The sequence below is a fragment of the Drosophila miranda genome, chromosome 2 (genome assembly GCF_003369915.1).
Source record: "Drosophila miranda strain MSH22 chromosome 2, D.miranda_PacBio2.1, whole genome shotgun sequence".
NCBI lineage: Eukaryota > Metazoa > Arthropoda > Insecta > Diptera > Drosophilidae > Drosophila > Drosophila miranda.
Window position 1 is genome coordinate 18791565 of NC_046675.1, and position 21137 is coordinate 18812701.

At 38.4% G+C, this 21137-nt stretch overlaps 2 protein-coding genes across 2 annotated transcripts; one reads left to right on the plus strand and one right to left on the minus strand.

Annotated features, from left to right (window-relative positions):
• Window positions 1–2981: 2981 nt before the first annotated feature.
• Window positions 2982–18877, plus strand: LOC108155251 (mothers against decapentaplegic homolog 6). The gene is made up of 7 exons (XM_033389222.1): window positions 2982–4115; window positions 6467–7796; window positions 15034–15087; window positions 15153–15302; window positions 16519–16737; window positions 16809–16959; window positions 17021–18877. Exons 2-7 carry the CDS (start codon window positions 6779–6781, stop codon window positions 17184–17186), a joined length of 1758 nt encoding a protein of 585 aa, XP_033245113.1. The 5' UTR covers window positions 2982–4115; window positions 6467–6778; the 3' UTR covers window positions 17187–18877.
• A 90-nt stretch (window positions 18878–18967) lies between these two features.
• On the minus strand, window positions 18968–21126 carry LOC108155252 (guanine nucleotide-binding protein-like 3 homolog). Its single transcript, XM_017285947.2, has 5 exons — window positions 21023–21126; window positions 20079–20964; window positions 19763–20013; window positions 19301–19711; window positions 18968–19232 (listed from the first exon to the last, which is right to left on the minus strand). The coding sequence occupies exons 1-5, from the start codon at window positions 21042–21044 to the stop codon at window positions 19051–19053; spliced, it is 1752 nt and encodes a 583-aa protein (XP_017141436.1). The 5' UTR covers window positions 21045–21126; the 3' UTR covers window positions 18968–19050.
• Between the last annotated feature and the right edge of the window lie 11 nt (window positions 21127–21137).

The window sequence follows — 21137 nt, forward strand, 5'->3', positions numbered from 1 at the left end:
GAGCACCAAGTCTGAAGTCCGACTCAATGCCCTTAGTCTAACTCTTGGTCCTCGTAGCATGAGCCCATATTGGCGCTGCGTATAGTATCGATGACTTTGCCACGTTAAACAGCAGTGTTCTGCATTTCAGCATCATTCGTGAAACCGCCATGACTACACCGTGTGCCTTCTGGTGTGTCTGCTGCAGGTGCTCCCAGGTACCTTATCGCTCGTTTTGAAGTAATTTAGGCTCCTCCTACGGTTATCCTCGCCGTCTCCACCTGTTCCCTACTACTGATGAGGACCGCTACCGTCTTGTGCTCGGCAGAATATCTTAGTGTCGTGGCATATCTGCCTCTACTCAAACGCAAATGAGTAATTTTCTAGACCACGATCTTAGATTTATACACACTGAAGTTATATCTGGCATAGATAAGTTTATTAATGAAGATGTACAGGATTGAGGCTGGTGAAATTTTACTACTAGTCTTTCATATACAGAAAGAAAAAACGAAACGTCTTAAATTATTTCCACACAAACTAAATTAAACTGTTTGAAACCATTAACTATTGAGATTAAATAAATATAAAGTTTCTCAAAGTTTTGTTCTTGGATTTCGGCCATTTACCATTAAAACTACTTGTACTGTACTGTTGTAATATTCTTTTATACCCTGTGCTCAGTCAGTAAATGCGTGTAAACGTATGTTTATGATACTTCACGCATTAGAAGGGGGTTTCCCTAGGCATAGGCTACTGCCGAGAGGCGGATTCTCTCTTCTCACACCAAAATCATTACACTGTTACAAGTATTTCTTTTACTGTCTCACCGCCGCCACAGAAGACGAAAATCTATGGCATCCACAATTTTGAAGATACGCAGAATCATAAAGAATGACCGTATCTGCAATATTGCTGAATCTGCATCAGATCGGATTATTATTACAGGCAGAATGAACAAATTATTTATTGATTTTTTATTTATGTAATTTAGAGAATATATTTTTTATACCGGGTATAAAAGTATAGCCGCGGCTCACAACGTTTCGATTGATATTTATCTCAAAAAAACATTAATATTTAAATGATACTCATCTCACATTCGGCGCCACGTGCCGAGGGGTCGAGGGGTATGAACAATTTTTGTCAACTACCACTACCCCTTCTGCTCTTCCATGAATGAAAAAATACAGAAAATAGTGAAGGGAACAAGTTTTCCTTAACAAATAAAAAAAATTACTGGGACTAAACTACTTGGAAAACTAAGCATGCATTCAAAATACAAATACAACTACAATTACTAATTACGAGAAAGGTATGTGAGTATTAGTAATTTAATAAGAGGAAGGGAATTAGTGGTGGATATAATATGGTCTACAAAGTGGAAAATACAACGGTATATACATAGTTTCTAGTGAATTTAATACGAATCGTGATAATTTGTGCGGCTCAACAGATCAGGGATCTCCCTTGATCAAGTTGTACATAAAAATCACACCAAGCATTTTTCTACGGTTAATTAAGGATGGGAGGTTTACTAAAAGCAGTCTACTAGAGTAAGATGACAGTCTCACACCCGCATCCCAGGTAAGACTCCGGAGAATACTATGGTCCTATGCCGGCTGACTAGCAACAATGATGTAAAAAGGAAAATTTGTGCATGTTTTATGCTTTGACTCTTTTTAGCTTAATCCCTATTTTAGAGTGTAGTGGAGTCCTTAAAATAAAACAGCCATGTAGAAAATTGATTCATCAAACAAATTAGGAGTTAAATCGAGAGAGAGGCAGAGAAAGAAAAACCAGTATTTTTTCCGCTGCTTTACTCAAATTGTTGAGCGTTTTCAATACATGTTTTTAATGGTGGATTAAGTGGGTTAAGGTGAACTCAGTTCGTTCGTATCTAAGTCGAGGAATATGATTTCCAATCATGTGCTGAGAAAGAAAAACCAGTATTTTTTCCGCGGCTTTACTCAAATTGTTGAGCGTTTTCAATAGAATTTTTGAATGGTGGATTAAGTGGGTTAAGGAGAACTCAGTTCGTTCACTGGAGTGAACGTTTACAATACCAAGTAGTATTGTTAGCTTCTTAAAAAATATCGTATTTATCAAATGTATTAAATTTGATAAAATTTAAATATCGCAATATCTAATTTATCAATATTAAAACATCAGTACGAGTTCTTAAGCTGTAGAACTGGCTGGGGTGTTAAATATTTGAGTGCCAGCTATGAAAACATCCTCATCCTTCTTAGATACCCAATAGGCGTTTGGTCTGCCTCTTTTGTTAAGCAGTTACAATCCAGCTCTCAGCTCCTTCTTGACTTATATTTCTGTCTCCAATATTTGTGGTTCCGATAATTTTGCTATGCACAGTCCAACATTTCAGTATTCAAGACCTATGACATTGGTGGATTATTTGACTTGTAGTTCTAAGTTATATTTATAAAATGTAGTTCACGCGTGCTTCCTGTATGATCTTATCGACAGCTTCGGCAACGGAAAGGGCAATGTGCTTTCTTAAATAGAGGGTCTAGATTTTAGTAAAAATTGGCTAGACATTTCTGGAACGTTCCCATTCGATTCGCTTTCGTCATTTATATGTCCAGTCTCAATATATGCGCGAAAGGTTGATGAGTTTACACTTGTCTTCACAACTATACAATGAAAAGATTGCGATCAGTTTTAAGCAACGATACTTTCTAAACATATACATTTTTGATACAATCGTCGACAAAAATATCACGCCGATATCGATATATCGATACCAAGCTCCAAACCCTGCGCAAAAATGAGCCATCCGCTCTTTTTATAAAACCCAATAGGATTTTGAAAAATTTCAATACCAATTGCGATACGTTGTGAAAAATCCAATACCCTTTCAAATAAACTGGGTAAATGAAATATCCCTCCAATAGGAGTTTGAAATGTTTAACACTGTTTGCTATCAATTGGGGAAAATCGTCTCTCTTCAATAGGATTGTTCATGACCCACCCACTACCAAGTCTCGTCTCACAAATTGTTTCGCCGCAGCCAACAACACAACACAACAAACGAACTTTTTTCTGAATTCAGAAATTTCCGTTGATATTTCCTACAAAAATATCTTCACTGGACTCAAACAAAGTCGGACGTGTGCGCGAATCAAGTCGTGAGATTGTACCCATTCTACGGTAGTTCTTAATGGAAACGGCGAAACATCTCACAAATTTTTCGGCCGCGGACAAGTATTGACTAACGTGGTTCGGTTTTGTTGCAAACGCGTTTATTTTCCAATTTCATTTTCGAATTTTTTTGGCCAGAACGGTTTGTCAGCTGCCTCAAATGAAAAATGAAAATGAAGTGAAAGGTGGAGCAACCATGTAAAAGGCCGCTTCGAGTTGGCCCCATTGTAAATGTAATTAATTAAAGTGAAAATGATTCAAAGCCAACCACCAACTAAATATTTTGCTTGTGTTAACTGTGAAATGTAGAAAATACTCCATACGCCCCGTGTCGGTTGATTGGAATCGAATCGGGTACCTAGTGCCTGCCCACAAGATCGATCCACGGTTGTTTAATTTACACATATCATACATACAGCAGTTCATTGATTTCGCCAATTAAAAATCAATAAATCAATAAAACTATAACCAAGCACTGCTGTACACGACTTTGCTTAACAAAAATTGTGCTAATGTCAAGAGAGTGTTTTACAGTGGACCATTTTTTATTTCTTCTATGAGTTCGATTTATACACCCAGTACCCATGAACTATAAGGGTATATTGTATTTGAGTAGCTTCTGTTTTAAACGCTGACACCGCGGAGACTACTTACATAACACATTACAGCAAGCAACCTTCGTTCGCGAAAATAAAAAGGGGTGGGTCTTAGAGATTTTGTCAATATCATTTGAATATGTGACTATTAATAATATAAAAGACCAAAGCGTGAACAATATCGACTAAACTAAATAAATCCTTTCTTCTTTAGTCATGTAAATTCCGAAATAAAGTTTTCGTCCACATATCAAACATATCAAAAATATATGTGTATATTATTCAACATATCTATGCATATAATACACATATCTTATACAAATCCAAGAAATCTACAAATCCAAGGATACGATAAAGTGGATACAAATTATTTAAACTGTAAGTACCCATTTACACGTCCGTTTTCTTCTTTTTTCCAATCAATATGTTGATCCTATCAAGTATAAATAAATGTAAGCATGTACGTATGAATGTACTTGTGTTATTTCAATAATTAAAACAAAACTAATATACCCCCGTCGGTGCTAAGTAGCATATATTCTTGATCAGGATATATATGTATATAACGCTATGTACATATGTACATACATATATGGCTGAAATGGAAATAACCCTTCGAACCTTAGTCGAAAGACCCCAGATCGGACCTCTATATCATAAAGCTGCCACAGAAACAATCGGTCTGCAAGGGTATTAAAACGTACCGGCCGTCAAACATATACATATGTATATATATGTACATATGTATGTAGACTTTAGCACGATCGATGTTCTACGGTTCTTAAATAAAGCCTTCTTTTTGACCAAATCTTCCCATGTCAGCTATAATTTTTGCTGTCTGCAGCAAAAAAAGAGGATGTCTGTGCAAAGTTTCAAACAAAAGGAAAAGATATTGTTTATTATCCAATGTGCTGGACAACTCAACTTCTAAGCAATATTTCGTCAAGTATTGATTATTCTACCTCTTTGTCTGTTGTTGAATTCGGTTGGAAGTCTTAAAAGATTTGTTATACATATGTATGTATGTATACAATTTGTTTGTTTTGGTATCTTTTTTGTGAATGTGAATACTGAGCATAATGTTCATGTATGTATGTATTCAAATAAATATGTATGTATGTACATACATATGTGTATTTTTAGTCCGATCCCTGAAACAAGTAGATTGAAGTGAATGTACAGTGACAATACACTTATGGATGTGTGCAAATGTACTTTAATCGTGATCTTTGGCAAATGAAGATTAGCACATGCATACACATATGTACATATGTGTGTATGTAGATATTTTCTGCAGAAAAGATACCCTCTCCCACTGAGCCCAATGCACACAGACCCTGTCGCCGGAAAGCGGTTTTTTTTCTTTTTTTTTTAATTCCTAAATTCTTTTACCCGATGAATTTTCAGAAGAATTCGAGTCTGTATTGGTTCCGCACTCAAACACAATCAAGGAAAAAAATACATACATATGTATGTGTATGTATACACATGTATGCTCTCGCCGTCGCTCATGCCTGTACGTTCCGCTCTCTGGATGATTTTCTGACCACGTTCGAGAGCCTCAACCTTAAATATTGTTGATTCTTCAACTTGTCAAACCGGCTGACAAACCAACCGTCGTTGGCTCTGGCTGTATCTGTGTTTGTGTCTGTGTATGCCTGATATAAGCTTATATTGGTGGGCGCCACTCCGACGATGTCTATTATTTCTTTTATTACGTCAGTGGCGCCCTGGCGCCAGCTCTGCCTCTGCCGCCTGGCTGCTTCTCTTTTCTCGTCTCTCTCGTCTTGCTTTCCGTGCCTCTACATTCGACTGCTGCACGCAAGCAAGTAAATTCATTCTGTAAGCAACTGTGTGTGTGTGTGTTTTTTTGTTTGCGTGTGTGTGTATGAACGCGAGTGCCGTAATGCCGGCGGCGCCACTTCTGTCGTCGATAACACTATGCAACACCAAATTTGCGCTATGAACCAAACCAACTTTTTTTTATAGATTTGGGACTTTAAAATTGTTAAATCATTTTTGTTTCTGGTTTTAGTTAAAGTTTTTGTTAAACGGCTGCACCTTAACAGTTTATCCATCGATTTTTAAAAACGACACCTTAAACGATGCCTACAAGAAAAGTATGAAAACACAAGAAATTAATTTGTTTTAACTTTTCCCGAGTTTTTAAAGTAAAAATTATCGAATTAAAATACACAAAAAACTGATCGCGTTTGAATTTAAAAGCTTAACAAAGCTTAAAAACTAAAACAAAAACCCAACCTAAAAAATAAATAAAATTATTAAACAATTTTAAAGCCCAATTTCTTTTAAAAAATTTGGTTTTTTTTCTCAGCAGAAAAAAAGTTTAGTTCTGTTGCATAGTGTAAGGAGCCCAAGAAATGCCAACAACAAAATGGAAATGGTCGTACGGGGGCCACACACACAGCGCGAACATTTCGGATGTCAATTTGTTGCTCCTCGCACAGATCTGCTCTGCACATGCATCAGCGTCGCGTCGCCTGACCCTATTGTCTGTGCATTACTCATACGAATCCGATTCGCCCGAAGAGTTTGGAACCACATTGTACAAATTTACATACATACATACATGTATATATGTATGTAGATTCTAGTCAATATTCGATCATATCTGTAGATGTATGAGTACATAAATACAATTCTTAGACTAATTTTACAGGTGGACAATTGGATAATAGTGACTAATCAGAATTCTCTTTCTCTTACAGAGTGCACACTTTACTACATATCAAAACCACTGAGGACATATCATCATCGCCACCGATTGACACAAAGAGTACCAGAACAGTACATACATACTATATATTCAGGAAATCTAGAATCGAAACGTAAACGTTCAAGTCAAAGTCCAGCTGAGCCCCGCCAAGTGCGCGATTCACGTAGGAGCCCCACCCATTTCCCATTGCACTTCGCAAACTACCGTGACTAGCCGGCTATATCGAGTCCGCGAAACAAGTTAGTCAATTCAAATAATGCGCATACGATAAGATCGATGCTACCAAAAAACTGTATGTCCCTCCATGATATTCCCAAACGAAAAGAAGAAAGAACTATGGCGTTATGCGTCAAAAAACAATCCGGGTGCGTGCGATGGGGTGCCAGGACCCACACAGCCACCACAGCCGCCGCCCCCTCCACATCGACACCGCCCTCAGATGCTGCGGGGTTCCTCGTTTGGCAGCAGCAGCTTCTTTTGCGAGGAAGCCTCCTTACCGATGCGACAAACGCCCCCGCCACCATACAATTCGATTCCCTACGCCACAGACTGCTGCGGCCCTTACTGCCACAACAACAGCGGCAGCCCCAACGCCAACAACTGTCGCCTCCCCCGCCCACCACTAAACTTCACACAACAGTTAGTACCACGTGCGGATACGGTGGGATCACCACCAACCGCGCTCAGTGCCACAGAAGAGTCGGACTTCAGCTATACCAAACCTGGATGCAGCTGCGCAAGCTCTGGCGACGATATGTTGATCGACGAAAACGATCAAATGCACCATCAGACCTCAACGTCGCCTCGTTCCGTGGCATCAGTGAGTGCGACGACCTTTCGAACGACTGCGGCGAATATGTTTCGCAACTGCTGTGGCAGCGGTGGCCATGCAGCAGAGGCCAGCAGTGGCTCGACTTGCTGGAGCCGCGAGAACACAATTCCATTCACAAAACCAGCGCACCCTCATCCCCAGCATCGCATTCGAAAAGACTTCGATGCCTTGATGAAGCTGCTGAAGCCAAAGCAACAGTCGGAGCTTTTGCGTGCCGTCAAAAGTCGCGTGGATCATCCCTCGAAAAAGTCAAATATGGACGCCGTAATTGCCACCCCGCCGACCGTCTTGCAGTGCATTCTGATCAAGTGCAGCACCTCGTCAGCCGACAAGGAGCAGCACTTGAACGCGTGTCGACTCTTCTTTTGGTCCAGCCTCAGGAACGGCATGGAGCTAAAACGCCTGCCCGCCTGTCCCAGCGCACGAGACTGCGTTTACACCTGTTGCAATCCACTGCACTGGTATCGCATAATCCACTTCAACGACACAGGTAGGATTGACCAACAGCTGTTGGAGGATTAAAGAGCCTAAGATTTCGATTGTTCGATTCCCCACAATCTAACTAAGAGGGGTCGCTCACTAGGCGTTAGGTCAGGTTACACGAATATTTACGTGTGAGATTAATTTAACCGGCTAAACTGCATACATGCATTGTTTCTGAGAAATTTATTCGGCATATACCCCTGTTCTACTAGAGCATGGCACCAAAAAATACCAAGTAACTAGAACGGACATTCTTTTTAAATTAAACAAACATAAATTTACCACAAAAGCGATTCGCGATCAATTTGAACAATTTAAAACAATGTTTTGACCCAATCTATTGTCTACTACGGTCGAACTTCTTTATTACGTAATTCCGTACAGCGAAATTTTGTATGTAGCGAATTTATTTCAGGAGCACTGCAATTTCGTTAAATTTTCAGTACGTTTTGATCTCCTTATAAGAAATTTCCTTATAGCGAATATTTCTTTACTACGATTTTTTCCTATGCCCGTAATTCGATCGTCTCGGTCTCCTTATAATGAAACATGTGTTTGGGGAAATTCCGTGCTATGAATGTGACGTTAAAAATCGTTAAAAATTATGTCCCCACTAGTTCTGTTTACATCAGTTCTCAGTTTGTTGCTGCTGTAGAGGTAGAGGTGATAGCCAGAAAAATGTCGAAGCTTATGAGAGAAAAGGCAAATGAATTCGCAGTAGCATTGTGGCTGAGAGTTTGCGGCAAGTGTAGGATAGTTGGATGAATAAAAAAAATGTATTTGCTTCCCTTAACAGCGTTGAAGTTTTCGTTAAGATGGAAAAGTGGAAAAATCAAACGCAAACAAAAATGACGACTTATTTTAAAGTAAAATAAACTTAAAAACAATTTCTTTTTACGAATTACGAGCTTCGATATTTCCGTATAACGAACTTTTGTTTGTCCCTTGAGATTTGTTAAATGGACGTTCGACTGTATTCTGTGTATTTGGTGGCGCCAAACATACATGCATGTGTACGTATACATATGAGCTTATGCATGTAGTGTAACCGGTCCGGCGTTGTATTGAAGTGCTCTCAAAGAAAATTGAATTTCAAGTTCCTGCGCTCTTGGCGCGCCTTGACTCTTTTCCCAGACATGACATACACACTCTCGCGATCCAATCCAACCAACCTCTCTTTGGCGTTTGTGTAGGTTTTTTTGCGGTTTATCATGTGCTCTCTGTGGCACAGTGTACATGTGTGAATGTGTTGGCGAGGAGAGTACGAACGCGAAGGCGAAGTGGATGCGTGAAAGCGCCACGACAAAATTCTTTTGAAAATAATTTGTGTAAATTTAGAAACTGGCGCCAGGAAATAATCAGTCGTCGCCGCTAGCGTAAACGTTGCCCGATACGACACTCTTACGCGTACTTTTACTCGAACTATGTACACACATACATATGTACATATGTGTGTACATGCATACATATGTACATATGTAGTTTGGGCATTGCTTAGAAATCCCGCTCGCACTATGTATACATATGCATTCATACAAATGTATTTTCTGATTTGTTTGTTTTTATTTTTAGCACGCGCATGCACTAACGCTTTTATACAAAACACAAATACATATGTACATATGCACATGCACGCATGCAACTGTATGTATTCGCGTATATGCGTACATATTTGCATGTTCATGTACAAATTCTATGTACATATCCATACATATGTACATACATACATTGATCAAACATTAAACTAGAGATGGGTTTCTTTAATGAAGGACGATTTTTTATGTTTATAACTGGCGGAAGGAAGCATTTGCTACTACATAAAGTTTAAAATGTCATCGTCTACGTACATAAATATGTACATATGTATATACATACATGTACGTACCTATGCAAATCGTACATACATATGTATTTAATCGTATTACCCTTATTGTGTAGTATGAGTTTGACCAGATCGATTTGATATTGGCTGCTACGATCGTCAGCACGTGGGCAATCGTACACATTGCAGTGGTAGAAAGGTAAAAATAAGACGGATTTTCAAAATTATTTTTCTAATATAAAGTAGCTCTTGATTAGAACTATAATTGGTGCTTAGATCGATTTTAGGCAACTATTCGTTTTCGAAATTGTTGCAAAAAAGATGGTTTTTTGCGGCGATCAATTTTTAATTCTTATTCTTTTCTTTTAAATTTAATTTAAAGTCTGTCGAACGGGACATATGGCACGGGACAGAAATTTCTTGGCTTAATTAAGGTTAACAAATATATGGTATATTTTTTTAGATAGTTCAATATGTAGATAGACGTTGAGGAAACAATTTTGTCAAGAATCATCTTTCTTATAGGACAAAATATTAAAGCAAAAACATAACTATACAAATACCAATATTTTTAGAAAATAGTATTGGGACAAAAGTATATGGAAATGTTTCGCGATTGAATTTTAATTTTTTGGTCCCGGGGGAATTTTTACGGGGAATGCCCTATCATCTTATAGAAAAATACGTAGTTTAATCTTAAAAAGATGCTACGATGTCTTCGCACGTTCATTCACATTCGATTGCTCCAAAAATGTTCGTTTAATTTGGAACGTATGTACATATGTACAAGCAAGCATACATATGTATTTCTCAACCGGCCCTAAAATAGTACGGCCGAATGAATTCGAATGTTTATCTAATCGGGCAATTATATTCATATCGGCCAAAAGTGCATGAAAGCGACATATCATATTTGTGTTTGTGTCGTTCTTAACAATTACGTGCGCTTTCCGGAAAAAACTGGAAGATTCACAAAAATTTATATATATATATATATTTTTTTTTGATGTAAATATGTACACATGTACATACATATGTATGACTCGGTGGTCTTGCCCCTTAGTGTATTAAAGTTAATGTTTCTACAAACCTACAGGTCTATATAGGAGAGTGGAGAGGAACAGATAAAAAAAATAATAAAAATGTATAAAATGCCAAAAAATTACTGAAGTCAATATGGTAGCTATATTGTCATTGGGGTCAGAAAACATTTGTCTTCTTTAAACAATTGCATACAACATTTCAAAAAACACGGTTCGGTAAAAAGACCATCCGCCCCAGGAAGTAAGAGGAAGACCACCCCAAAGGACCATCAAAATAGGTATAAAATGGAATAAGATATTACAAGACAGTTTATTTACTCGGTACGTACCGATATTAGCACCAAAGCTTTACGGTGGCGTCTTCTTACGGTCGGCGGCCAGCAAAATTATAATTGTTGGCACTCAAAATATTCCAGAACGAGGGGGAACGCTGTGAGTAGCTGCGGAGACCGCAACTCTACATTTATACCCGATACATAGTCAGTATGGCTACATTGAGCGACAATGTGTGCGTGCGGGAGAGACAGAAAACGAGTCTGAACATGTCGTCGGGCGCTGCGTAGCCACTGAAAATGAATTTGTTCCTTTTGGCTATACAAATTATCCGATCTGATCTCTACTCTATGATCGTGCGTTAGTTTTCTCGTATCTTCAATATTGTGGATGTCACAGATTTTCGTCCTTTGTGGGGGGCGGAAGGGGGTGGGGCGAAATTTTGAGATATACGTTTTATAGCGACATCTAACAGGAGTGTGGATACAAAATTTGGTTATTCTAGCCTTAATAGTCTCTGAGATTTGTGGATGCCTCAGATTTTCGTCTTTTTGCGGGGGCGGAAGGGGGTTTAGCGAAATTTTGACACAAAACGGTCAAGGTCTGATATCACAGGAGTGTGGATACCAAACTTGGTTTCTCTAGCTCTTACAGTTTCTGAGATCCTTGAACTCACATTTTGCAATAGGCAAAACCGACCATAAAACCTGTGTGTTAGAGAGAGACAGAGCGAGAAAGAATGAAATTGTTTTCTTGATTCTGGCTATAATAACTATACGATCTGGTTCAGATTTTGCATTCTAGAAGATATAGTCATCCTCTACAATTCGGCGTTTTCTGTTTTCTCTCTGAAATTGTGGATGCCACAGATTTTCGGCCTTTGTGGGGGCGGGGCAAAGCTTTGAAATATATTTGTAACAGTGACATATCTTAGAAGTCCGGATATAAAATGTCGTTGCTCTAGCTCTTGTAGTCTTTGAGCACTAGGCGCTGATAGGGACGGACAGACGGATGGACAGACAGACAGGGCTCAATCGACTCGGCTATTGATGCTGATCAAGAATATATGTACTTTATGGGGTCGGAAACGATTCCTTCTGAACGTTACACACATCCATTTTCACCACAAATCGAATATACCCCAATACTCATTTTGAGTATCGGGTATAAAAAGCGGAAATGGTCCAAACTCAACGAAACTTGAGGTGTAAATGATTAAAGAAACGAACTGTTTTTAATGGATCTGAGATAAACGGGGTTGGTTGGGAGAGTATGACGAATGAACGCTATAAAAGTCGGAAACCGCTAAAAAGGTTAGTGCCTAAAATGAACGGTGTGGCAGGAGGCAGCATGATGGTGTGGGGATGTTTTTTGTTATTATATACATAGTTAGGTATCCGGTACTTAATGACAAATTTAAGGGGAAAACCTCTTACCGTCTAATGGCGAGCACTTTCTGTATGCTGACGACCTAATCTTCTAGGACGATTCTGCATGATTGGACAACTTTGTTATTGGCCGGTTTTTTTCGGCATAAATAATATATAGCAATGGAATTAGGATATTTGACTCGCCGGGAAATGCACCCGGTCTTAATCCGATCATGAACGTGCTAATGTGAAAGTAGAGACCCCACATGAAAAAAACGAATCGAGAAAACATCGAAACAATCTTCAATCTAGTAGGTACCAAGCCTTTGCGTAGAAAAATAGTTTAAAAACACAGAGGAGGTTAAAAAAATATTTAAATAATTCTTTATACACTCTTGAATATAAATAGAACTAAACGTAATAACAGAACAGTTTTATTTCCGGAGTAATGCATTTTTCCGTACAATTATAAAAGTGAAGACCAAGGAGTATACTTTTAGATTTAAGGATTCGTTTGAAAACAAGGACATTGGGGCTTAAACTTTTGGTATTTTTCGTTAGCTTTTTATGTAATTTACTTTTTTTAATGAGTTTTTTCTCGAGAAACAAAACAAAATTTTATAAATACTATATTGTATAACCTATAAAAATATAGGGGACTAGAGAGGATAATATTTGCTAAAGTAAATTGGGAATTTAAAAAGCGTGGCTGCATGGCCTACGTGATTGAATACTTATTCGTAGTCATTTTCCATTTCCGCTATTCCTGACTTTCTATTTTAAAGAATAATTTTTTTTTTATGAAGACGTCCACAAGTTAGGGTTGGGGTTCAGTGAGTGCCGAATGGAGACGAGTCGAAGAGAGGGAAGCAAAAAATGCATGCTTATTTCCATATCCATGATTATTTCTGTTCGAAACAATGTCGACGAGTTTTCCATTTATTCCAGAGACTTTTATAAATATTTAATTACTGAATAATTATTATTCTCCTTTATATTTATGTAGTTTCTTTAGCCCCATCTCATATCATATTTACTGATAAGTGGAATATCGATCATTTCGAGTATTGATATAATAATACTGATCGATTTAAATCAAACATTTTTTCGACCATTCCATTCTTCTTAAAAGGAGAAAGAATAAAAACAAGCTAGAATGTAAGCCAGATTGAATTCAACGCCGACGATGACCGCAGCACATCAAACGATTTCTGGGCCAATAAAATGTCCCCCATGCTGCTGCCCGATAGGAAAAGATTATTTATTTTTATTTCGAGAGGCTGTTGTTTGGCTTGCCTACGCTTGAGTTTTGTTTCGGTTGTGTATTGTTTTTGTTAATTTTGCTGTTGCTGTTTTCTGCTTGGTTTGCTGAACGAATATAAGAAAACTAGTATGTATTAGGTTTGGGAATCATGATCTCATCACACGACCCGTCCCAAAGACTCGCATCTACGTTGTATACCCAAAGCTTTGAGTAGCTACAAATTATTCAAAAATCTATATAAAAGGATTTTTGATTTTGGTTTTGCACTTCTGCAGTTACACGATTTGTTAGTACGATTATTTTATTGAATTTAATTGAAAATAATCTTAAACAAGAAACCAAAACTAGTTTCTTGAGTCGAAGCTGTACTAAAAATAACGAAAACAAACATTTTCCTCAGGTTTTTTTAGTCGGTTCGATTGACTTTTTTATTAGCTTTATGTTTAGTAAAAAAGATGGGTCTCATCTAATTTTTAACTTCTATAATGATAGCAATAAACATGTGGTCGCGAGTGTACGCAAAATAGAGGTCGGCTTTGGCTTAATCTAGTAAAATGGAATAATCTGCGAAACGGAACAGCATAAAATATTCTAAAGAAGTTAATTTATTTCAAAAGAGTAATAATGTAGCTTTCTATCGAGTGTTTACACAAGAAATTAGTTTACTATATCACCCCACATTCTCCCATAAACCACTTCATATCCCCTTAAGAAATAACTTAGGTGGCTTTTAAGAGATGCTATGAGGAACAACTATTATCAGGAATAATTTTTTTTATAGGAGAAAATAGTAAATGAAAACAAGACTATAAAAATACCTAAAAAGTAAACTTTTGCCATTTTAATAGGTTTTCCGATCAAAGGTAATGAAAGTGTATGCCAATTGGTTAAATTAACTGAGCTTCAATCAGTTTAGAAATAATAATAATATCGGGACAAAAGTAAATATATGGAAATGTGTTTTTATTGGCTTTTAATTTTTTGGCCTCGGTTGACATTTCCACGGAAATACTCAGCGATTCTTGTTCAGCCACATGCATTTTTCCGACTGTAGGAAGACCTAATTACATACATATGTAAGTAAAATATATATTTATCGGAGATCCTTTGGCTATTTATTATTTATGGTATCGAGAGAGAGAGAGATGTTGATATAGATTGCAGGTACTCTTAGTAACGAATTCTTCCTCGTCCCCTAACAGCTGTAAATAAAACCTAAATACCTGTGTATTTGATATTACGAGTGTTCAAATTGTTGTTCCCCTGGGAAGATAATCTTAACCTAAATACCTGTGTATTTGATATTACGAGTGTTCAAATTGTTGTTCCCCTGGGAAGATAATCTTAATCTTAAGACACATACAACCATTATATACACTATCTACGTTAGGTGTATGTACATATGTATGTAGCTATGAAGATAGTAACATCCATAGTAACATGCATTGTGTCTTGTCTTAATACAATTTCAGAGTCCTCACTTCCGCCATACCAACGTTCCAAAATATTGCGACTGAAAGATGCAGGTGAGTACGAGTAGCAGCGACTTAGTCGAGAATCCCGACAACAATTAAGAGTTTCGCCCTTTAAGATTCAGAAGAAGGAGACTACTCCCAAAACGACGGAAAGTCAGCAGCGGCCACGTGGAGCGTACACAGCAACAGCTTTTCGAGCACCATCAAGCAATCGGAATCGCAGTTTCTTGGCCCAAGTATAGAGTCTTTTACTACTGAAGGAAAAGGTGAGACTTTTTTTTGGCCATTACGACACTAGAGCACGGGGCGCTCTTATCGTGGGGCGCTCTTCTTTTTTGAGAGCGTAAGAGAGAGCGTTTTCGATTATTTAAATTTGAGAGTGAGTTTGCTCGTATATGTACGAGAATGTGTATATGTATGCATGCATGCGTGCATGTATGTATGTACACACATAAATACATGCCTACAGAGATTACCCGAAACATCTGCGCTCGCGTGCGTGTGATTGGGACGCCGGTCGCGACAGAGGACAAGTTGTTCGTGGCGCCAGGCTGCCGCGTCAGGTCGTCACTTTCTATATTGATATTAACTTTTAAGCGAAAACAGCAAAAGCGAAATGAAAATAAATAATGAGCGAAAAACAAACACCAACGAATGCGACTGATCGGCGGAGAGAGGTGAGTTGGCGGTAATGGCGGTGCCGATGGCGCCGAACCCCCCAACAACAATCTTTGCGCCTGCTTACAACGATCTAAGTGCGGGGCACGGGAATGACTTGGCGCCCCTGTATATCCACGTCAATGGGGCTATGATATCATTCATTTCATGGCATTCAGTGCCCACCCGACGACGTCTTCGGACGATGGAACAGTGAAACTGGCCAGAATTGCAGTGTCTGTGTGTACAAATATGTACATGTGTATGGTTATGTTAAATGTGTATTTGATTTTGTTTGGTATTGTACTTGTACTGGCGACAAAATGACGGAAAACTATTACATTTAAATGGACCGTTAAGTTGCGGTTTTACGACGATTTGGTGACATGCTAGTTAAAAATAGAAATAAACAAAATGTAAACCATTATTATACCGTTGCCGAGGGTATTGTACTCTTTCTCGGAGAATATCAGTACAGTGCGCCGACCCTATGGATACCTTTGCAGATCGGTGCTTCCTATTTGATCAGTTATTGGTCCTTTGAACTTATGCATCTGTATAAAGAATAGTATGTTCCGAACAAGGGCGTAACTAGGGTAAGGCAGCCCCATTCTCGCTAATCTAATCAATTTGTTTCTATTCAGTGTCAAATTGAAGCTGAATCTTAGCAAAGGCCCTTTTTTTTGTCTAAACGAAATGTAGAGTCTCTTTTACACAGGCTCCTAAAAAACCAAAATCGTGCATAATTCAGAATGTAAAATTTGCCCTCGACCAGTTCGATAGTGAAATAAATTTAATTTAATTGCTGTCTCTGTTATTTTTCAGGTGACACAGTCAACACCAAGGGCTGGTGCCAAATTGCCTATTGGGAGCTTTCCAATCGCGTTGGAGAGTTCTTTCACGCTAGAAAGACAACTGTCAATATCTACACAGATGGGGTTGTGGACAGTGGTGGAGATAGCATGTGCCTTCGCGAGCTAACTGCCGTGGGCAGGGGACCTCACTCTGACGCTGTCCAAAATACACGACAAAAAGTCGGGCTAGGTAAAAAATTAGAAATTAGAAATACTTGTACGTCGACTCTTCAAATGAAAATGTTTCTACTTGCATTTCAGGAGTTACATTGAGCCTTGAAAGCGGCGATGTTTGGATTTACAATCGAGGCAACGTGCCAATCTTTGTAGACTCTCCGACACTAGCCGAACATCTGGACCGTGTCTGCAAAGTAATGCCTGGATATTGTCTAAAGGCCTTCGAAACTAACAGGTTAGAATAAATTGGATGCCATCATCTAGAAAAACGAAGTTCTAAATCTTTTTTATTATAGGGCTCAACTGTTAATCACAAAACGGTCTCATAATCATCCATTGGGACCCATCGACCGGTTTAGCATGAAAATAAGTTTCGTCAAGGGCTGGGGTCATACATACAAACGGCAGGATATTATGGGCTGTCCCTGCTGGCTGGAGGTGCATTTCAGCCACCTGCGGTGACAATACTTGCTGCTGGCCCTTACGGCAGTAATTTCACCAGCAGCGCCCTCGCCTCTTTGCTCTGACCAACAGAGTTTCTGGCGGAGAGAGAGAGACTTCCAATGCTCGCGCCAACTGCTGCGCAAAGTGCAAAAGTTGTTGACCACTCTGTGTAGTAAAGTTTGGTTGGTTACAGATCCAACCACGGGAACAAAGAGCTTGGAACTGCGTATACCGAGCTGCCGATAAGCCATCAAACAACCAATAATTTGGAACCACAAAGGACTGCAAAGAAATCATTTAAAATGTTTACATAAATAGCTACTTACTTAATGTTTCAATTAACTACAAATAGGCACATTGAAATTAAGCTATTCATCATTAGATTCGCATTAAGGGAGGAGATGTGCGGGAGCTTGAATTTAAGTAAATATCTAGTAATGATTGTTAAACATATATAGCTAAAATTTAAATACTGTGATTCACTCTAAATATACACACATAGTATGTACAGACGCATAGGTAGGACTATGCGAGTAGATGTGGCATACATATATAAATATTTAAATTATATAGACATGCATGTATACACGTGTACGATATTTGCGCCCATTAAATTTAACTAAATACGAATATGGATCCGATCCTGAGCACCAAATGTATATACCCACATTGAACCCCAATCTACCCAAATCAAATGAGATCAATCATTATTCAAATATAAAAAGGTTCAGTAGAAATTTTTACACAAACGTGCATATGCATATTACGTTACACATTAGTTAGTATCCTAAATTTTGGCGCATACGGATAGAATTGCTTTGGAGCTAGCAAACGTCAAGTTCAAACATTTTTATTTTTTTATGTTGATATTTTGACGGTTTTTATTTTTCATAGCTTTTACCGGAAACAGTAAACCTCCCTCCCCGACAAAGACACACCTCACCTTGTCACGCCGAAGTTTATATACCCTTAAATTTCAACGAAAGTAAATCGGAACCTTTCAAACAGACTATCAGGCTGTTACGTAAAATGGAAACGTGAACGCTTGATGCGATTCTATATAAACAAAGAAGACTTGTTTTTTGATAAATTGTTCCTTTGGCAGCTACATATATACAAATAGAGGTCCGATCCGACGAATTTCGATAAATGATTAGAGAGATTTGCTTGCAAAGATAAAGATGGATATGGTGGAGAGGCATCCTAGTGTTTATCACAATCATCCGACCAATTTTATATCAAATTGCGCATACAAAAATTTCAGTTTGGGATTTTATGTATTCGTCTATTTTTGTTTAAATGTCGCCAGTTTCAGTTGCATTTCTAGATCTCAGAAATGCAAATATGAGCATTGGGTGTGGCATTCAAAATCCGTGCGCTAGGTTTAGTATTTTATCCGTGTACATCTACCGAACCGAACCATATGGCAGTCAATTAGACTCTAGAAATGGTTGCCACTTCTGATAATTATTATCATAGTTTGGTTTAAACATTTCATTGTTTCAAAGATCCAGTAACTTCAAAACAATGGTCTTCATTTAAATGTAAATAGTTTAAGAAACGAGTCTAACAAATTGTATAATAGAAAAAGTAAAATAACTGAGCTGATTTTTCCACTGTCCTTCAAATTGGAATGAGACAGATGTACTATAGATATAAATATGATCAAATATATAATCACAGCAGTTATACTGTTAAGTTTTAACATATTGCAAATTCAATTTATTTACAAAACTCGACGGTTTTTCAATGAAAAACTTGCCTTATTTGTTTTAAAAACGATGGAGTGTAAGAAATCGTTTTCAGTTAAAGTCAGTGCACTGGAGGAATAAAATGTCCCCAGATCATAGTCTGATTTATTATATCGGATAGTGCAGATAATTTATTCAATTACATAATCCTTATCGAAATCATATTTATCTGCTTTTGAAGTCGATGAACCCGAGCCCAGGCTGAAGTTATCCAGAACATCTGTAATTTTTGAAATTTTCTTCTCATTACGCATATTCTGCTTCTTCTTTCGTTTTTGCACTTCTTTTATAGATTTGTTGAGCGATTGATTTTCTGAAAACAAGATTTTATATAAAAAATTAATATTTTAAAGTTACTATAAGTGGTGGTAAGATAATTACCTTCTAAAAGCAGTACGGGGTCTGGTTTTTCTTTTTCATCACCCAATTTTCTTTTACGAGTTCTCAACGACTTGTCCTTCTCGTTGATAACTAGATTTGGTGAAATATTAGTCGCCGTATCATCTTCTTCGCGAGGCTTCCTAATCTCCAGAGAACCTGTGCATGCGATCTCCATAGCTTCATCTGTTTTTACAGTGCATTGCTCTAGTATATCTGTCTCCATGGACTCAAAGTTGTCAACATCAAACTCGCGGGCCTCGGCGTGTACTATCGAGGCACTAATGTGGACACTTTGCGGCTCGACTACTTCGGGAGGTTGTGTGCAATATTTTATTTTGCCAGTGTTCCAGTCATTGAGCACGCTGCGCGCAGCTGCCACAACATCAGGCACTCCTTTTTTTAAGAATTTTCCTAAGGAGGGGACAGTTAGTTAGCAATAGGCTACAAATTCAAAGCACTCACCCATTCTAGCAGCCTTCTTTGCAAAGAATTCTTCAAAGGTGTCGTAGCTTGTAATATCATACATAGAGCAGAAATACTCTTTGCTGGCTCGTCTTAAAACGCTTTCCGCAATTGTGAATGGATCTTTTACATCGCCCACGCGCTGGGCGTTCTTTAGCACTGCATGTGAACTTTCAGCTCCGCTCGTAAATACAATCCCCGGACAATCGATTAGTTTGATCTTTGAATCAAGTTCTACTTCCTGCATAGCCCTTTAGTTTTCGAAGACCAATGTAAATTAAATTGAATATAAATAATAATTAGACAGGAGACTTACTTAGTCACACCTGGGGTACTGCCCACCATGCACGATCTTCCTCGGGTCAGCGAATTGATTATTGAGCTCTTTCCCACATTTGGGATTCCAACAACTCCCACTCGTATCGATGTCTTGATGCCTTTGTTTCGGCAGTAATTGCCCAGCATGGACATTAGTAGCTCAGCTCCAATGCACACCGATCCCTGCATGGCTTTAGCGGATTTCATGTCGTGAAGTTTTCGGCGACCTAAACGTGACGCCTGATCTTGTGTAGAAGCTTTAAACGCAGTCACTGGACCTACACGCCGGAAGTACTTAATCCAGTTATCTAGATTTTCCCTAGGCACTAGATCCGCCTTGTTAAGTATAAGTACAAGGCGTTTGTTGCCAGGGGCTCCTCGAACGGCGCGTTCTACTTCGGTGCAGCGCGTTCCGAGGGGATCACGAGCATCCACTACTTCCAGGACAACGTCGGCATTTTCAATGACCTTACGGAATTCTTTAAAATATTGCTTCAGAGACTGCTCCTTTGTGACTGCATTCTTATACTTTTTCTGATTGTCATCGACTGAACCGTCTTCGTGCATAGCTCCATGGACTGTGCTCCGCATGTCTGCATCTTCTACCATAGATTCCAGGGACTTGAATTTATTTTGCTCTCGTTCTAATTTGAAAGCATCGCGGCGCGCTTGCCGTTCGGCTTCTTGCCGTTGTTTGGCCTCCTCAACTTCCTTTAGTATGTCATCCTTAAATGGGCAGATATTCGGGATCTGAATGAGCTTTTGTTTTTTGCTGCCTTTTTTTGGATTTTTCTTTGCAACGCGACGCTCCTTCCTGTTGTGCTCGCGTACCTTTTTTTCGATTTTGTGCTTAAGACGACCAGTCAATCGCTTTGATTTTTTAGCTGCAATACCACAGATCATGAGATGATCTTTAATCTTTACGAATAGCAAATTACTTACTCTTCAATCGTTTTAGAGCCATTTCCAATTAACAATTAACTACAACTTAGATTGGTTTCCAGCACGTGTTATGATTTTGCCATTCACAATATACATCGACAACAAAATATTTCTT